This window comes from Syngnathoides biaculeatus, chromosome 13 (assembly GCF_019802595.1).
Source record: "Syngnathoides biaculeatus isolate LvHL_M chromosome 13, ASM1980259v1, whole genome shotgun sequence".
Taxonomy (NCBI): domain Eukaryota; kingdom Metazoa; phylum Chordata; class Actinopteri; order Syngnathiformes; family Syngnathidae; genus Syngnathoides; species Syngnathoides biaculeatus.
Genome location: NC_084652.1, coordinates 13,805,540 through 13,823,217, shown reverse-complemented (window position 1 = coordinate 13,823,217; position 17,678 = coordinate 13,805,540). Strand labels below are relative to the sequence as shown.

General features: G+C 39.7%; 1 protein-coding gene and 1 long non-coding RNA gene across 3 annotated transcripts; one reads left to right on the top strand and one right to left on the bottom strand.

The window, feature by feature from the left end:
• Window positions 1-1,268: 1,268 nt before the first annotated feature.
• Window positions 1,269-17,111, top strand: mtf2 (metal response element binding transcription factor 2). Of its 2 annotated transcripts, none has more exons than XM_061839930.1 (15): window positions 1,269-1,864; window positions 4,376-4,562; window positions 5,053-5,134; window positions 7,473-7,583; window positions 7,671-7,771; window positions 9,296-9,414; window positions 9,503-9,598; window positions 9,754-9,822; window positions 10,716-10,839; window positions 11,105-11,172; window positions 11,285-11,446; window positions 13,159-13,270; window positions 13,405-13,463; window positions 13,605-13,706; window positions 15,449-17,111. In XM_061839930.1, exons 1-15 carry the CDS (start codon window positions 1,860-1,862, stop codon window positions 15,822-15,824), a joined length of 1,773 nt encoding a protein of 590 aa, XP_061695914.1. In that variant the 5' UTR covers window positions 1,269-1,859; the 3' UTR covers window positions 15,825-17,111. The 2 variants fall into 2 exon arrangements, with proteins under 2 accessions (XP_061695914.1, XP_061695915.1); XM_061839931.1 differs by having other exon boundaries at window positions 1,271-1,864; window positions 9,299-9,414.
• LOC133511216 (uncharacterized) lies at window positions 14,179-15,435 on the bottom strand. The gene is made up of 2 exons (XR_009797822.1): window positions 14,697-15,435; window positions 14,179-14,607 (listed from the first exon to the last, which is right to left on the bottom strand). It is a non-coding gene; the product is annotated as an uncharacterized LOC133511216 (long non-coding RNA).
• Window positions 17,112-17,678: the final 567 nt, after the last annotated feature.

The window sequence follows — 17,678 nt, the reverse complement described above, 5'->3', positions numbered from 1 at the left end:
ACAAAAAACATAAGTTACGACGTAAGAAGTTGAAGAAGAAATGTATATCTTGAAATACATTTCTTTTAAAACAAACTCCGTGAGACAAAACACTCACAGTCCTCATTTTGTCGTGGAAAACTGTTGACTAATTCCATTCCCTTATAAGGCGTAGTGTAAAGTATAAGTGTTTATGTGTATTCCTGCTCATGTACAAAGAGAAATGAATGACAATGCAGATAATCCAGCCAAACAAGTTGCCAAAATGCTCTTAACTACCGTAGAAAACACTAAAATTACAGCTGCGTTACCCAACAATTAAACAAATTCAAACTCACGTTAAATGGTAGTTATCACACACTCACTACGATTTAAGTGCCTCTGATTAACCTTAAATAAGGTTTAGCTGTGACCCTTTGAGGATAAGTGGCTTGGAAAATGGATGGCTGCTTGGGTCATCTTTTACTGATTTTCATTCTATTTTTGCCCAATGAGGCTTCTGCTAAAAAAATAAAGGACGGGAAAGGAAGAAAGGTTTGGTGATGAACAGTGTTGTGGTAGCCGCACAGATCCCTTTTGGCATTTGTATGTTCATAAAGTTCATCCATCCATATATAATCAGACCCTAACACAGTAAACAATGGAAAGTAAAATTCCTACTTCCGACTAGTTTCCCTCCACTTATAAAAAGGATATAAAATGTGAACAAAACAACAATTATAAAAGGTGAAATTTCAACGATGAAAGAAAGAGGGACTAAGCAATGTGGCCAAGAACAATCGAAAAACAATTGCACTTTTAGAAGCAGGAAAAGAAGAATTTAATTTCAACACGAGTAATAGCGCAGTAAGTGCAAAACATTTTAATGACCTGGGGTGTGGACCACACAGGATTACAATGAGCGTGACAGCACATCACATTCAAACAGAACTGCGATTGGGTTTACGCCCAGTCACTCCATTGACTCACCTTGTCGTAAACTAGTGCTCATAATTGAAAGTCCCTTTCAGCCCCTCCCCCTTAACGTTGATACTTTTATAGCATATTATTAATAATTATTTATTATCGGCTACTATTATGTAAAATGACCAAAGATGTAGGTTCGACAATTCAAGATTTCAAAGAAACAAGGGATACGCGAACAGAAAACGGACAGATAGAAGTTTAAATGCGTTAAAGCTACTGCAGGCAGCCATTTTTGAAAACGTCCCATCCCTTTGACGGATCCACACTCAGTGCCACACTCAGGGGGCGGTAATTCAACTAAACACTGGTTGCCAACAGCCAATCACATAAAGCACGAAGAAGACTGATATTATTATTTTTTTTATATACACTTCCGGTAAAATTATGCAAACTGGTCGAGAGTTAACCTTACATTTTGTTGTTGTTACGTCGCACAAGTATTTAGAACACGCGATGATGTTTCTAAACGTGGTAAAAACACGTAAGTGTGGCGAATAAATCATTTAAAGACGGCTGGCATTTTGTTGTCATCACCCATTTGCAAAAAACATCTCGTTAAAAGGTGCTTGAAAATTGCTCAAACCATAACTCTGATACATTAGACACTTAAACTGCTATGGAGCTGTTTAGTCGTGGGTTTAAATAGCCCGAAAGTGACATTTAACCCAACAAGGAAGCAGCCGTTGAAGCTCTTCCCACAATGCACTCGCCGAGCATCAGCGGGAAACCAAAATGGCGAACGTGCTCGGGGAAAATGAGCCGTTTGTTATTTTCTGAGAAGGGCGCAAAGTCGACACGTTTGGGCCGCTCTCGTTTGCTGTAAAAACTCAAGCCGAACCGGGCGGAATCGCGAGAGCCACACGCGAATATTGACTTTGTTTACGCAAGTGAGCTGTAGAAGCGGAGGTGCCCGAATGAGGTATTGTTGTCATGTTTTCCTGTGATGGGGTGTGCGTGTGTGTGCACGCGCGCGCGCGCGTGTATGTGTGGTGGTGGTGGGGGGTGTGGGTCCGACTGCCTTGGCTAAAGATTTAGCTCCGGGGATTAATTATGCAAACACTTAGGCTCGGCCGGGGTTCTAACAAGGACAGACTACGTATTTTACTTCTTCGGTGTCCCCTCTGGAAGGCTAATTGTCATATGTCGTGGTTGAGCGCAGCCATTCAAACAAAGGGACAGTCACGACAGGAATAAGCAATTCTTCTACAACTCTTGTGTTTTAGTGGCAAAAGTACGACTCACACATTTTGTACTTTATTAAAATTAAAGACACGAATGTAAAGAAAAAATATGATAGGGTAAAAGAAGAAGCGCCTTTTGAAACGTCCACATTTCATATAATAAAGCTGCTATTTTGTGCTGTTGTAAATGGATATTGGTGAAGCTCCCACACTTAAAAAAAAAAAAGTCACTGCATGCAGACAATATACATGCAAACAGCAAAATACAGTACAAATATTGTTGATAAATTAGAATACAGTATGAGAGTTCATAGTATTTTAGCATTGAAATGCCAAAAGTGAAATCAGATGAAATCTCAAACTATATATTTTCACAATAATAATTTTTGGAAAGCCAATTCCAACCTTATTCAGATATTAAAATATTTTTGAGTTTATTCCAATTTATTGGAGATGTTAAAATGTGTGTTGTTGTTAGGTGTAAGCTAAAATCTTCAAAAAGATGCCAAACAGCCATAATAGGCTTTACACGATTAAGATTTTTGGGGCTGATTAGAGAGTTTTGGAAAAACTATAACCGATCACAAGGTGGAGCAATGTGTCTATTTAAATGACTTGCTCATTTACTGTATACACTTGTGTACTGTGTACTGAGTATATTCAAAAGTATTCTCTAATTAGCTCATGTATACTTCTCCATCAGGTCAAATCAACATTACAACGTGGCAGAAATAAGGGCTGCTTACGTACAGTAATTAAAATATTTTACTGTAATTAAATTACTTCACACACACACACACCGAAACATCAGAACATAATTGAACAGAATGCCAGCATGCTTATGTACAATTTACATTACGTTAATGGGGTCGGTAGCTTGCTAGGCTCCATGACATTTTGTTGGCTGCTTTGAGTAGTATTGTATTAAAAGTACGTGAACATACCTCAAGCACACAAACCGCCTTTCCCGAGCATACGTGGCGACCACCACACGTTTTTCCCAATTGTGTCCTTGGAATACGCACGGCGCGATCCATTGTTGTTGTCATCGCCATGGTAACAAGTATATCTGGTTGTGTTTTAATTGAATGAGATAAAGCCCAGTGATCCTAAAAGATGGGATGCACTGGTATTGGAATACAAGATTTTATTGTAATAGTCTGACATAGTGCAATTGTGAAAGAGCAAATTTGTCTTGTAGTCTGAGCCAGGCATTATGTGTTTCTGTCCCACAGTGCTGGCATATTTTTATTTTTTACTTAACCTTATTGGCAGTCAGATATGTACAGTACTACGTCAAAGGACACACACTAAGGCTAAAAATAAAGTGATGATTGATTCAATCAGAAAATACTTTACTCTGTATTGAATCCATGAGATTTTGAATTAATCTACACAAATACATATTTTCTAATTCATCAATACACCTGCACTATACTTTTTTGAATTGAAATACAGAAATTACACAAAAAACATTTTCTCTATTGTTAAAGCTTAATGTACAAAATGTTAATTGCTGTTGGCTCAGGATTTTATGTTAACAATGTGTTCCAATTGCCTTGCTAACTTTATGAACTGACTAACAAAAATTGCTATATTCAGCGGATGATAACTGGAAAATACACAATTTTTGATCACCAGAAAGTTGCAATTGGCACGAATCAGTGGTCCAGTCAGCAACATGAACAAAATCTCATAAGCCAATGAAACGTGAATATTTTGCTTCTGAATCTGTTATGTCGTCATCGTTCATGCTGCATGGTTGACATTCCTTCATGTTGCTCCAGTTCCTGTTTTCTGTCAGCCTTATAAGTCCCCAAGATCTCAGTCAATTAAAATCGTTTCATTTTTTTAACTTTGTTTCATCATCCAATGAGATTCTAAAAAGTAACTAGTTTTGACAAAGTAGGGAGTAGAGAACCACGTATCTGTGGTCAAATGTAAGAAATAAAAGCAAAAATATATTATAAATACGGAGTGAACGTAGCTGGGATATCAAGTCAAGTGCAGTCACCAAGTATTTGTACTTGGATATTTTCAATCGCTTGTTTTTAACTGCTTTTAAAACATTTCAATAGCAGCGAATGTTAGTATTGTATCAAATGTGTATTAGTAAACATCAATTACGCTTCCTCATGTTTGTTGAAAAATGTTGTAATTGTTGAATTCTTTTCAAAATGAAACTGCTTTTTCGTGCCTGCAAAGTGTTTGTTTTACCAAGGTTTCTGCCATTCCCCATGTTGCCCCAGAGACTCGGGCGTTTTGAGTCATCTGTCCGTCCATGAGAGATCCCACCCCTCACGGCAGCAGCCGGTTCCCTTGTCCCCCACGAGCCAAGCGAATGTGGTGTATGGAGAACAAGACAGGTTCACTGAGGGACAGGACGTCTTGGCCCGGTGGTCCGATGGCTTGATCTACTTGGGGACAATCGCTAAGGTTAGTGTGCAAGGAAGTACAGTGGTACCTTCACCTCGCAGTGTCCCAATTATGAGTTTTTCAAGTTACGGTTACGGGATTGCTTGGTGGATATTTTTGCTTTGTGTCGTGGGATAAATTGGAGTTACGAGTAAGCCTCATATATGCCGGCTCGCAACTGAAGCAGAGAACAAAATCTAGCAATTTAGGTGCTGTAATGCCTTGCATGTGGGCAAGGAAAGTCACATTCACCAATGCACTTTCACCCATTTGACCTGTCCTTCTTTTTGAATAACTTTAAAAGACCCACATAAGGGCAAAGTAAAAGCAAAACACATGCACACTTAGTTAAAATTAGTCTCACATGACATCATGTATGGCTGCAGTTTGAATTCTGATAATTTTGGTTCAGCTTCAAGGCCTACTTGTCTGGAACAATCTGGTTCAAGTCCCCCCCAAACAAAAGAAAGGAAGATTGGATTGATGACATAATTGTTCTTGACTTTTGCAGATCGATCGGGAAAAGCAGCGATGCTTTGTGGTGTTTGAGGATCGATCCAAATCTTGGGTTCTGTGGAAAGATATTCAGACGGGTAAGAAGATTATGAATTCCGTCCTTTACAATTTATGACAAGATTTTGTTTGACATGCTGGATTACTACTGTTAATGTCATTCCTACTCTTGTATCCATTGCAGACAGACTTATCACTCATCTCCCTTCTGAGGTTAACTGTTCACTGCATGGCTTGCATTAGGACTGTAACGGCAATCTGATAAGCTTGCCTCTTGCAGAGTTGAAGAGAACCTTGTTACTAGGGGGAAAAATGACATTGTGATTAAAAAAGAAAAAAGTAAATGTTACAGGATCATTGTTAGGGTAGTTCATTTTCTACACGAAGTAGTTCTAAGCTTTGTTCATCATTCACTCATTCGCTCCATGATACATAATACAAAATAGTAAATTCATCGCGCCAAAAACTAATTTTTTTTAATTCATTATGTTGCTGACGATTGTGGACGAGTGGTTAGCACATAACCCTTGTGGAGTTTGCATATTCTCTCTCTGCCTATGTGGGTTTTCTTTGGGTGCACCGGTTTCTGCCCACATCTCAAAAACGTGCAAGATTGCTCTGGTTGCCAGTCAGGTCTGGATGACGCTATTAACAAAAATAATTTATCTATAACTTATGTTACAAAAAAATAATTCCATATTATCAAAGTGCTATCATACAGTATTTTAACTACAGCATTCTGGTAAAAAGTTTCCTAAAATTCAATTTTTACAATTATATACTGTATTAAAAATAAACGCATTCACTCCCATTTTATGTAGAAACAGAATAGAACAGAATATATGCGTGAATGAGAGGGGCGGAGTGAAGCTCCAGGGAGAAGAGATAGTGAGGGTGGATGACTTCAAATACGTGGGGTCAACAATACAGAGCAATGGAGAGTGTGGTAAGGAAGTGAAGAAACGGGTCCAAGCAGGGTAGGACAGCTGGCGGAAAGTTTCTGGTGTTCTATGTGACAGAAGAGTCTCCGCTAGGATGAAGCGCAAAGTTTATAAAACAGTGGTGCGGCCGGCCATGATATATGGATTAGAGACGGTGGCGCTGAAGAAACAACAGGAAGCAGAACTTGAAGTAGCTGAAATGAAGATGTTGAGGTTCTCGCTTGGAGTGAGCAAGTTGGATAGGATTAGAAATGAGCTCATTCGAGGGACATCCAAAGTTGGACGTTTTGGAGACAAAGTTAGAAAGAGCAGAGATCGATGGTTTTGACCTGGTCAGAGGCGTGAGAGTGAGTATGTTGGTAGAAGGATGCTGAGGATGGAGCTGCCAGGCAAAAGAGCGAGAGGAAGACCAAAGAAAAGCTTGATGGATGTTGTGAGGGAGGACATGAGGACAATGGGTGTTAGAGAGGAGGATCTACGAGATAGACTTAGATGGAAAAAGCTGACACGCTGTGGCGACCCCTAACAGGGCAAGCCGAAAGAAAAAGAAGACTCCCATTTTATGCAGTGTCCCTGAACACACCGTGCGCACTCAACGCAGCTGCTGTTTATGGAGAGATATCGTCACAAATATATCTGTGATTCTCACATATTTTTCTAGTTCACATATATGTCCTCATTTTTGGTTTTGTGCGTGCATCTACCACGAGTTAACCATCCACCCATTTTCCAAGCCACTTATCCTAGTGTTGCTGTCTCCGTTGACTTCATTGCAAGTAAGTTATCCAGGAATCTTAACAGTCGCTGGTCTGACCCTGCTGAATCCCCAATGAATTGACTATTGCTGAATAAAGTGTGATGACGATGCTCAAACAAAATAAATCATGCAACCTTACCATGTACTAGGGACGATCACGTGCATTATTTGCCGATCGGTTGATCGGCTTTATTGTCATCATTCGCTGATCCAATCAATGATGTCTTTCCAATTGTATATACTGTAGTTATATTAAAAAAACATGCCAATTGATGTTCTTGTACTGTGTAATGTATATACAGAGTTTAAAAGTTTGGGGTCATCCAGACATTTTTATATTTTCCATGAAAATGTGTTTGGTAACATTACGGATCAGATGTTTGGTGGTTACTTAAAATTGCCCTTATTTTTCAAAGAAAAACACGAGAGCATAAGACAATAATATATAGCCCTTATATCAAAGTAATTTTATTTTCACAGAAAAAATGTTTTGTTAAAAAATGATATCTATGTGACCCCAAACTTTATATTATATTTTATGTATATATTTTACCTTTATCAGTACATTTTAGTGTACTGACACAATGACTCATGTACTGTTGTACTCCAGAAAGCCACGTATTCTTCATTATCACCCATTTTTTTTGTTATTCTTATCATGTTATATAAAGTTTTTAGAAATTGTTCATTCCCTAATAATACACGTCTTCTCAATTTTAGGAGACGAAGATGACGATGATGACGATGATGATGACATTGTGTGCTCCATATGTCAGGACGAAACCTCCGAGGAACCCAATGAGATTGTCATTTGTGACAAGTGTGGGCAAGGTATGCCTTGCATTGAAAATAACTCGTTGAGTTTTTATGTATTTTGTTTGGATCATAAATAAGTGCAATGTGTTTGATGTCACTCAGGCTATCATCAGCTTTGCCACTCGCCCGTCATTGATGCTGCGGTCATTGACTCTGATGACAAATGGCTTTGCTCCGAATGTCAGCTCAATGCTTTCCCAAAGGTACTGCTTCTTTTTAATTTAACCACATTAAATCCCAGTTTATCGTGGGGGATACGTTCCAGATCCACCTGCAGTAGGTGAAAATCCACAGAGCACAAAGAACATACGAAAAAACATTTTTCAATATAATTTTGCCCCTCGTACACGTTTTAAATGCATTAAAATTGACTTTTCTTTTTTCTCAGTGCCTGTTCTCACTTTCAGTTCTCGAAATAAAAAGTAAAAGCATACTTGCTTCAAGCTGTTTGTCACTCCAAGTTTAGATTTGCTCTAAAACCAAAGTGAAAAAAATTAAAATTTCAAAACAGAATGTCAACCAAACCATATAATTTAATCTAATGAAGGGCTGCTGGCTTTTTGCGAACATGTAACGTTAAACGCCATAGACTGGCTATTACCATAGATGTTGCAGTAATTTTAACCTGCAAATAACTGATACTTTAGCACATATTGAGCAACAACACAAACAAACTGCATACAACAATACTAACAATAATAGTCATACAGTATTCTCTCTGTGCTCTGTGGGAAAGACTTATTGTCAGTAGGCAGTAGGAGACTGTCTGTCTTTTTGTTTGGAATTTTAATTTGGAATTAACCGTATACTGCAAAAACCCTTAATGGTCAAGTGTCATGAAACGGATGATTTTTAGTACGTTATTAAAAACGGCAGCCGGTATGGACCCATCTGTTTTTTCACCACAAAACATGATTTTGACGTATATGATTGCCTGGCAACAAGTTCAGTGTCTACCCCGCCTCCTACCCGTTGACAGCTGGGATTGGCTCCAGCACTCCCCGCTACCCTTGTGAAGATAAGCGGTAAAGAAAATGGATGGATGCATGGCTTTTTGTAACTCCCACCATGAAAATCCTCTCGAGGGATTTGTTTTCAAGAAGAAGCAGGAAGTGTCGTTGGAGACAGTAGTACGCTCAAGCGGACTCCTTTCTTTCTATTAGTTTTAACTGTGGAAAGATAGCTCATTGTTCCTTTGTGTTAGCCAAAATGCCGGCTCATAAATCATCTAGATATGCCTTGAAATGATAGGGTAATATTGCGCCGGACACTTCACTCTGTTGTGAGATGTTCTCTTCTTCGAAAAGAGCTTCCGTGTCAGAAGGGGGTGTTCGTCTCCCAGAGTAGGTGGTGCAGCGTGTTTTCAATGGCAAATGTCCGGGGTGACGTCACGGACAGGGGATGCACCCAATATGACGACCACTTGGATGTCGTAGAATGACACTTTTGCAACTTTGCACATGGATTATGCGGTCTCCGCTCATATTTATTTTTTTGTATAGACATTGAAGTGAATAACGTTATATGTATTTTTCATTTCAATATCTATTTTAGAATGTTTATAGGGATGACACTTGACCTTTAAAAACAATTGCTCAAATGATGAGCTGTGTTATAGGAACAATGCAATATCCTTCCATACTACCTTTGTTTTTGCACTTTTCAGGCACAATAAAGCACAAGATCATGGAAGCCAGATACGAATAATTTTTTAAAATGTTTTAAAGCAGGAGGGCACGCAACACATGGAACTGTCCTTCCCATATGCCCCAGAGGAACTGGAGTGGGATGAAGACCACCGGACCAACATGCAGCAGTGCTACTGCTACTGTGGAGGTCCAGGAAAGTGAGTGACCTAAGATGAAAAATGTCTTCTGTCATAGCTGCACCCGCAACCAATCAGCTTCATCTTTTTTCATGTCGTGTGTATGTAGCTGGTACCTGAAGATGCTGCAGTGCAATCGGTGCGAGCAGTGGTTCCATGAAGCATGCCTCCATTGCTTACCAATGCCAATGCTCTATGGAGACAGGTGAAAAGCCACCTACTTTAAAATTGACTGGGCCCTCACATGACTTGCATGTATCGTGGACACATCATTCATACATCAGTTGTATTGTTTCTAACATAGCGCCTTATAACCTTGGATACCTTATCTGATGCCATTTTGTTTTTGTTCATGTTCAGGTTTTATGTTTTCATTTGCTCAGTTTGCAACGGTGGACCTGAGTATCTGAGCCGACTGCCTCTCAGATGGTAAATTGCCTCCTCATTGCCAGTACCAACAAATGCTGGAATTTCCACGGAAGACTGTTTTTTGGAGGGAACTGGGGGGGGGGGGTGAGGACGAGTGTCAAACTTAGTGCTTAGTTTCGAAATGATACTTGTGTTTGAGTGTGTTTGAACATAATTGAATGCACTTGTTTTCTGCCTTCCTTTATTTTAGTGTTATTATAGCTACTAGCGTTATTTTTTACGTTTATTTTTTTGGGGCTTTAACAACTGAATGCCTTTCTTTTTTATATCTGCAAAGTTTGAGTCAAGGCAACTGGAATTCTCAAACAAAAATAGTCCGGTTGCCTTGATTGCCTTTGGGGCTTATTACCATGACGTACATGACAAAAAATCTGCATGTTTTTATTTTATTTTTTTTAAATAAACAATTTATTGAAGCGACACAGTGGATCTGCTGGAAAGCGTTGATCTCACAGTTCTTAGGTCCCGGGTTAAATCCCGGACCCACCTGTGTGGAGTTTGCATGTTTTCCCTTTGCCTGTGTGGGTTTTCTCGGGGCACTCCGGTTTCTTCCCACATCCTAAAAACATGCAACAGTAATTGGACACTCTAAATTGCGCCTAGGTGTGATTGTGAGTGTGGCTGTTAGTCTCGATTTGCCCCGCGATTGGCTGGGAACCAAATTCAGGGTGTACCCTGCCTCCTGCCTGCTGACTGCTGGGATAGGCTCCAACACTCCCACCACCCTCGTGAGGATAAGCGGCTAAGAAAATGGATAGATGGATGTATTGACATCTCAGTCTTTCTGATAGCAAAAGTTATACCTGAAACAGTAAACTAATTACACAAGCTGGGTTTTCGTAAATGGTCATACGTATAAAACAAAGCTACATTAATGGCATAAAATGTTACAGGGAGGACGTGACACACCTGAGCCTGTACAACCTAACTATGATCCACAAGAAGAAGTACTTTGAATCTGAGATGGACCTGATGGCCTATATCAACAACAACTGGGAGCTGCTGCAGCTTGGTGAGGTAAGGATTGAACCTGATGCTGTAAATAATCATAAAATGTCCTTTTATCAGTTTGAACTAACCTAACGACATTTTTTCTATAGATGAAACCTTTCTATTAATGTAGAATATTTTTGTATTTGTAACGTACAGACTTGGATTAATGTAAATTGCTGTGGATTTTTCTTTTGATGTGCAAAACAAATTAAAAGGAAGTACTTGTATTCAAAACTGACAGCTTTTGGTTCTTCACAAATCTTGATTGTCTTTGGTGTAACATCAACAGCTTTCCAATACTCCAAGATCAATGCGATTTGCATGTGTTCTTGAGGCTCTAAACAGCAACACAACCAAGTAGGTTCTTCTCATGCTTAATAACATATATTTGATATTTCCAACACTGATGTCTTCAGTGTTGTGTTGTGTTCTGTCAGTATTCAGGGTGTACCTTTACTGTCTGTGCCAGATTCATGTCAGGAAAGGAGGTAAAGAAGAAGAAGCACTTGTTTGGGCTAAGAGTTCGATTCCCTCCCATTCCCCCCATTGTGGAGCAACCAGCCAACAGACTCATTGAGCGCCCATCGTGTGGGATCTCTGTCAATTCAAGCAAATTGCTGTCTGGCATGAGGTAAGATGCTAGATATATTTTTTGAACAAAGCTTAAGGAAACAAATGTGTAAGAAGTACTTTTATACTTGAGCAACTGACGGCCACAACTAATGCTGAGTCACTCAACATTAACTGGCTGACTGTCAGTTAACACTCAGAAGATTGCTGCAGTGCTGCCTCATTCACTGACGACATCACCAGGCCAGATTCTGCCTTTTAAAGCATACTGACTCAGTCAGGCATATTACAGTAAAATATACTTCCACCTTCCAGCCACTTTAGTGTCTGATAATGCAGAATCACTTTTTTATCTGGTTAATCGATGGGATAATTGGTAGAGTACGTGAGTCAATAAATGTTCAATAAGTGCAGCGCTACCTGTTTGTAAGAAAATGGTTACTCCTATTTGCAAGTACTTGGTTTTGCTGATTTTGTATTTTTTTGTCGTCATAAAATAGTTTAGTCAAATTGCGTATTTCAGAGGAGCAGTGTTGTGTTCATCATGGCTGTGGAACAGAGAACCATAGGTACACTGTTGAGGCATACAGGGGGTCCAGTTTGGTGGCCTCAGTATTACATCTCGGCTTTTTGCGGATGATGTGGTTCAGTCGGCTTCATCAAGCCATGAGCTCCAACTTTCATTGGAGCGATTCACAGGACAGTGTAAAGGGGTTGTGATGAATGTCAGCACCTCCAAATCTTAGGCCACCATCACAGTGGGAAAACAATTGTGTCCCCTTTCCCGATCGGGGATGAGATCTTACCCCAATCGGAGGAGTTCCAGTATCTTGGGTTCTTGTTTACGAGTGAGGCATGAATGGAGCACGAGATCAACAGGCCGATCGGTGAAGCATCCAAAGTGATAAGCACTTTGTTTCGTTTCATTGTGGCGAAGAAGGAGTTTAGGGGAAACTTTCAATTTACCAGTTGATTTACATTCCTACCCTCACCTATTATCAAGATCCGTGGGCAGCAACCGAAAGAACAACATCCCAACTACAAGCAGCCGAAATGAGTTTCCTCCTCAGGGGTGTCTGGGCTCTCCCTTCAAGATAGGATGAAAATCCGGGAGGCGCTCAAGAGTAGAGCCTCTGTTTCTTCACACTGAGAAGAGTCAGAGGATATTGCTTGGGCATCTGATGAGGATGCCTCCTTGTTGAGATGTTCCAGGCATGTCTCACTGGGAGGCACACCTGGGGATGACCTAGGAGACTCTGGGGAGACTATTTTCTCACAGCTGGTTTGGGAACACCTTGGATCACCCTGGAAGAGCTGGACAAATTGGGCGATTTGTGCAGCCCCGGCAACCCGACTTCGGATCAGCGGAGGAAAATGGATGGACGGATGGAAAAATAATTTTACATCTATTTCAGAAATGTATTTCTCTCGACATTTTTGAAAATGAGTAAAAACAAAACTTTTAAGCAAGCATTGCAGTAGGACTGGAATGTTTTTATTTATAATTTGTTTGTGGCTCAGAATGTGTATCTATGTGAAGCACTTTGTGAGTCCTTCCTGTGAGAGTCCCACTGTATAAAAATGTACTTTTTGCAATATTGTAATACTATTAGGTTAATCATGACCACTTTGGTCACTATTCATTTGTAATCTGAAATTTTCGTAGTTTCCTTGAACTCAAAAGGTTTATGATCATTTTCCCTCCCTTGAATGTGTCACATGCATACTTGACCGGAACTCACTGAATTGTGATTTGAATCTTGTTACTTGCAGTACTTTAACCAACGGGGTCCGGAAGAAGTCCAAAAAGAAGAAGAGGAAGCAAGCAACGCGTTCACTGGAAAGGCAGACGAAACGCAGATGCGCCAATGGACTCCTGTCCCAGGTGTTTACAATTGTTTGTTTTAACGGAATGGGATTGAGCATTCAGTTCTTTTCACAGTGGTATTTCTTAATTGTTTCGTGCATCACAGCTGCTGGTAATACAAGAAATGAAAACATGATTTTATTATTTGACAGGAACTAAGAAAGCCCACACCACTAGACTCCCACCCACTGGATCGCTTTTCTTCTGTGAAGTAAGGAGCAAAATACAACCTTTTAAAATGCCTTGCGAGAAGCATTTGCATAATGATCAATGATAAATATTTGAGTGACTTCTTTGTCTTTCTTTTTGTCTCAATTTTTGTGTTTATGGTTTCTTTTGTTTAACAATCCAGGACTGACAGATCATTACTGTCATCTCAAACCTCAGATGTGGAGTCTATCGGAGCCCTGAGCACCACAGAAACTACCTCAACTAGCCTCTCAAGACCATCCAGGTACGACAGCTGTCCAATCATCTACCTCATGGATGATTGTAACAGCCAAATATTTTAACCATATTAGACCCACCCACTCACTGCCTCACTCATCTCCAGTAATCCCTTGTTTTTCACGGTTATTGGGACCAAAACCACCCACGAAAAGTGAAAAACCGCCAAGTAGCAGGGGACGTATGTTTATGTGGGTACTTGAATGTTTAAAATATGTAAACATTAATTGTATATTGCATATTTGAGACAAAAAGAGGTATTTAGTTAAATCTTTGATGATAAAACCTTATGAATTGAATAGACAGTATTATAAATTATAAAACACTTATTGTATTATATTACTGCATAGTTACACATTAATCACTCTGATTTCTCCTGGAGCCACCGTCTGGGTACCAGAATGTTTAATCAACAGTACAGCAGTTATACTTTGCATACTTGTGACAAAAAAATACAACAGTACAAGTGTCTAGTTAAACAATATCAATAAAATAACATTTTTATTGCAGTACAAAAAGTCACAAACAAAGCAAACGCGTGATGGCTTCTCGTGTAGCATTCAATGTCCGCGACTCATCGTTGTGACATCACTTCCGGTTCGCTAGTGGGGCACTCCTTCCTCGACCACAGAAACTTTTGCTCGCGAGGAGAACACGGACTGTCTCTCTCTCACCATCTCCAGCCTGTTCTGGCCACATGTCCACAAATCCTTTTTTTTTTTTTTTAAATTTCCTTAGGGCAGCTGAAACTGTAACAAACACTGCAAACGTGATTAAAAAAAGAAACTGGGAGTCGATAAATAAACAACCGTAACCAAACACATTATAAGCATAGCAAAAGAGTATTAAAAGCAAAACAAGAGCGCAAATAGAACTTTTTGTACAATTAATCCATTTAATCCAACACCCTGCAAAAGACATAAATCCATCAACACAATTGCTAAACTCGACAGCTTGTACAATATTGTCGGACGCTTTTAAAATTTTTCAAACCAACCTTTGCTTGCCGAAAACCATGGTCTTCGAGGAGGTGAATCCCTAATTGCAGCTTGAGGTTCATCATCACACATTTCGCTTCTTAATTAAGTTACTGAAGCGTTTTTCACGGATGTTTCCCACATCATTCTTTATGTAGCGCGACACTGATTAATTCATGCCATAATGCGCTACAAAGGCCTCTTTGATGATATCCAATAGTTTTACTTTTTCGCCAATCGATCAGCTTCCTTTTCCTCAGTCACCAGGCCGTTTTTCTGCAATCCGCCTTCCACAAAGTGAACGCAGCTCCCATTTTGAACAATCCTCTCATTTCGCATCATCCTCTCACACTTGGGTGCTTCTGCGGCAGCTTTAAGATCAACTTTCAAGGCATTTTGAACTTGAGAGGTTGTCACACACACTCCAACAGTGTACAAAATGGCGGAGAGGAAGGAGGAGGGGTGGAGAGAGAGAGTTTCTGGGTGAAGCCTTGATGATGCCAGCCAATTGGCTCCAAAGAGCCGATCTGGCTTTTTATTTCTTTTGGCTTCTTAAAGTGATATAGTATGTACTTTAAGCCAATCTGGCTTTTTTGGGGGAGTAGGGGGATGCACTGAAGCGGCAATAGGTGAAATGCGAAGAAGAGAGAGATTAAGCTATTCGATATTTCTGACTTAAAATATGTGCCGTGGCTCAATTAAGTCTCGGGAAACACTGATTTCAACAACATTAGAAGTAACCTTCTTTTATCCCTTCCCAAAAATCCCACAGCCTATGCAGCTCCAGCAAGACCCAGTCGACTACTTCCACCATGCCTCTTTGCCCTCCACCCTTAAAAAGGAAACGCGGGCGGCCACGGCGGGTCTTGCCGCCCTGCAACCCGGAGATCCTCCCCTCCAGGCCGGCGGACCCCAACGCTTCTGGCGCCGATATTGCGACCCCGCTCCCGGGACTACACTCTGCAGACATAGTTCACGGCATGGACCCAAACAGCCAGCTGTCTCACCTCAAGAGCTCCATCAGCACGTATTTCGGGCCAGCGGGTAGGCTGGCTTGTGGAGAGAAGTACAAAATTCTGGCTCGGAGGGTCACCCTGGATGGCAAGGTGCAGTACCTGGTGGAGTGGGAGGGTGTCACTGCCTCCTAGACTGTAAGAGGCATTTTGACTACACGCCCAGCTTTTATTCAGAGCATTAATTTAATCGTGAGCCTAATAGCATGATTCTGTTGTCATTTTTCAGAAAATGATAATAAAAAAACACAATTACTTCAAATAACCAGTCTAGTCCTGATTCAAACTTTGTTGATTACCATAACCGAAAGAAAAAGAGAGAAAAAATTTTTCAAGCATCTTGGTATTTTTTTTTTTTTTAATATAATTAAAAATGACATGGGAATTGTACTATTAGGCGAATGTTATATGTACCTGTTTAGTTTAGACTGGAGTGTTATTAAGCTTTCTGCAAAGCCTACTGGTTCAGTGCAGTCCACTGTGAATATTATACATTCAAAGATATCTTACAGTACATTGGTATACATGAGGCTTTGGCATATTTGTGTATCTCTTTTGATTTTTAGCCATTTTTTCTTTTTTTTGTTGTTGCTTGCAATGTTTACAACAAGCCCTCAGTTATGCATAAAACTGTTCAATGCACTGCACCTGTAGGCTTTCAATGATGGTGTTATGTTGTAAAAGCAGTTAATACGCTTCTCAATTTCAAACCAACTGAGTATAAACCTACATTTTGTTTCAAGGAATGTAGCCTGTGTTAAACTTGTGACATTGCCAATCCGGGTGAGAATGTTGGGAAGTTTTGTTTTTCAACTGATGTTGCACCGTGAACCTTTGTGTCCACTTGGATGACATTTATTTTTGTACAGTGTTTGCAGATTTATAACATCCCTCTATAATTGTGTTCTCTATTCTTTTCCCATCTGCACGTACCTCTAATTGTGTCTGGCAGCCTTCAGCTTTAGAAAGTGCTCATTTTGTGTGCAGGAGGCAATTAAGAGATGTGCTGCTGCAAAGTTTTATTTTATACTGAATGTTTAAGTAAAATCTACATTTATTTTTTACAGTACATTTTTCCACTTTACTTCCATGTGTGTCTTTGCTGTCCAGCGTGGTAGATGCCCGATTTGGATCCTACATAAACAGTACAAGTTAAATGCTCAACATAGCAGCATTTCTTTAAATTCTTGAAAAATATTCGGTCTAGTAACAATATATGAAAAAACTAAATGCATTTTCCAGAAGACAAAATATTTAGGTAATTCTCAAGGATATATTGTGCTGTCATTGTAGATCCAGGCCCTCTCCCCACACAAAAGCTTTGACAACTAAATTCATGTTATAAAGTGGTGTGATTTGAATCTTAAAGGACCTATTTAGTTTTTACTTTGTTTGATAAAAAAAAATAAAAATAAAAGTGTTGCGTCAATGATTGCCACATACTGTTTCTTTTCTCCATTTAACTGGGATTTCTGTGTTGTTGAGATTAGTTTTAAAACACACACACTTATTGTGATTACTTACACTCGTGTTATTATTATTTTTTGTTTAACATGAGCCTTAAACCACACTTGAATTATTTTAATATACTCAAGTCCAACTCACCTGGACATATTTTGTTTTTTAGGGGCATCGGTCGTTTCGTTTGAGAACCGAATCACTGCAGCTAAACAGTGGTTCACTTGAAATAAAAGTAGATGCTGTCTTGCCTTGCGCTACATGATCAATCACCATCATTATGCAGGTTAAAACTATTATTTCAAAATGATAAAATAAAAGCGACAATTTGGTTTTAAAAGGCGGGCTGTACTTTACGGTCAGTTTCCGCGTTTGTTATTGGCTGTTTCACAATTGGCTTCCGTGATTGCGATTGGCTATTTTAATCTTCCGCTACTATTCGCGGCTTGTGTGATTGACAAACATTTCAACCAATCATTCTGTGAGCAGTTATTCTCTATCCAATCCAAAACGGACTAAAGAAAAGCATGG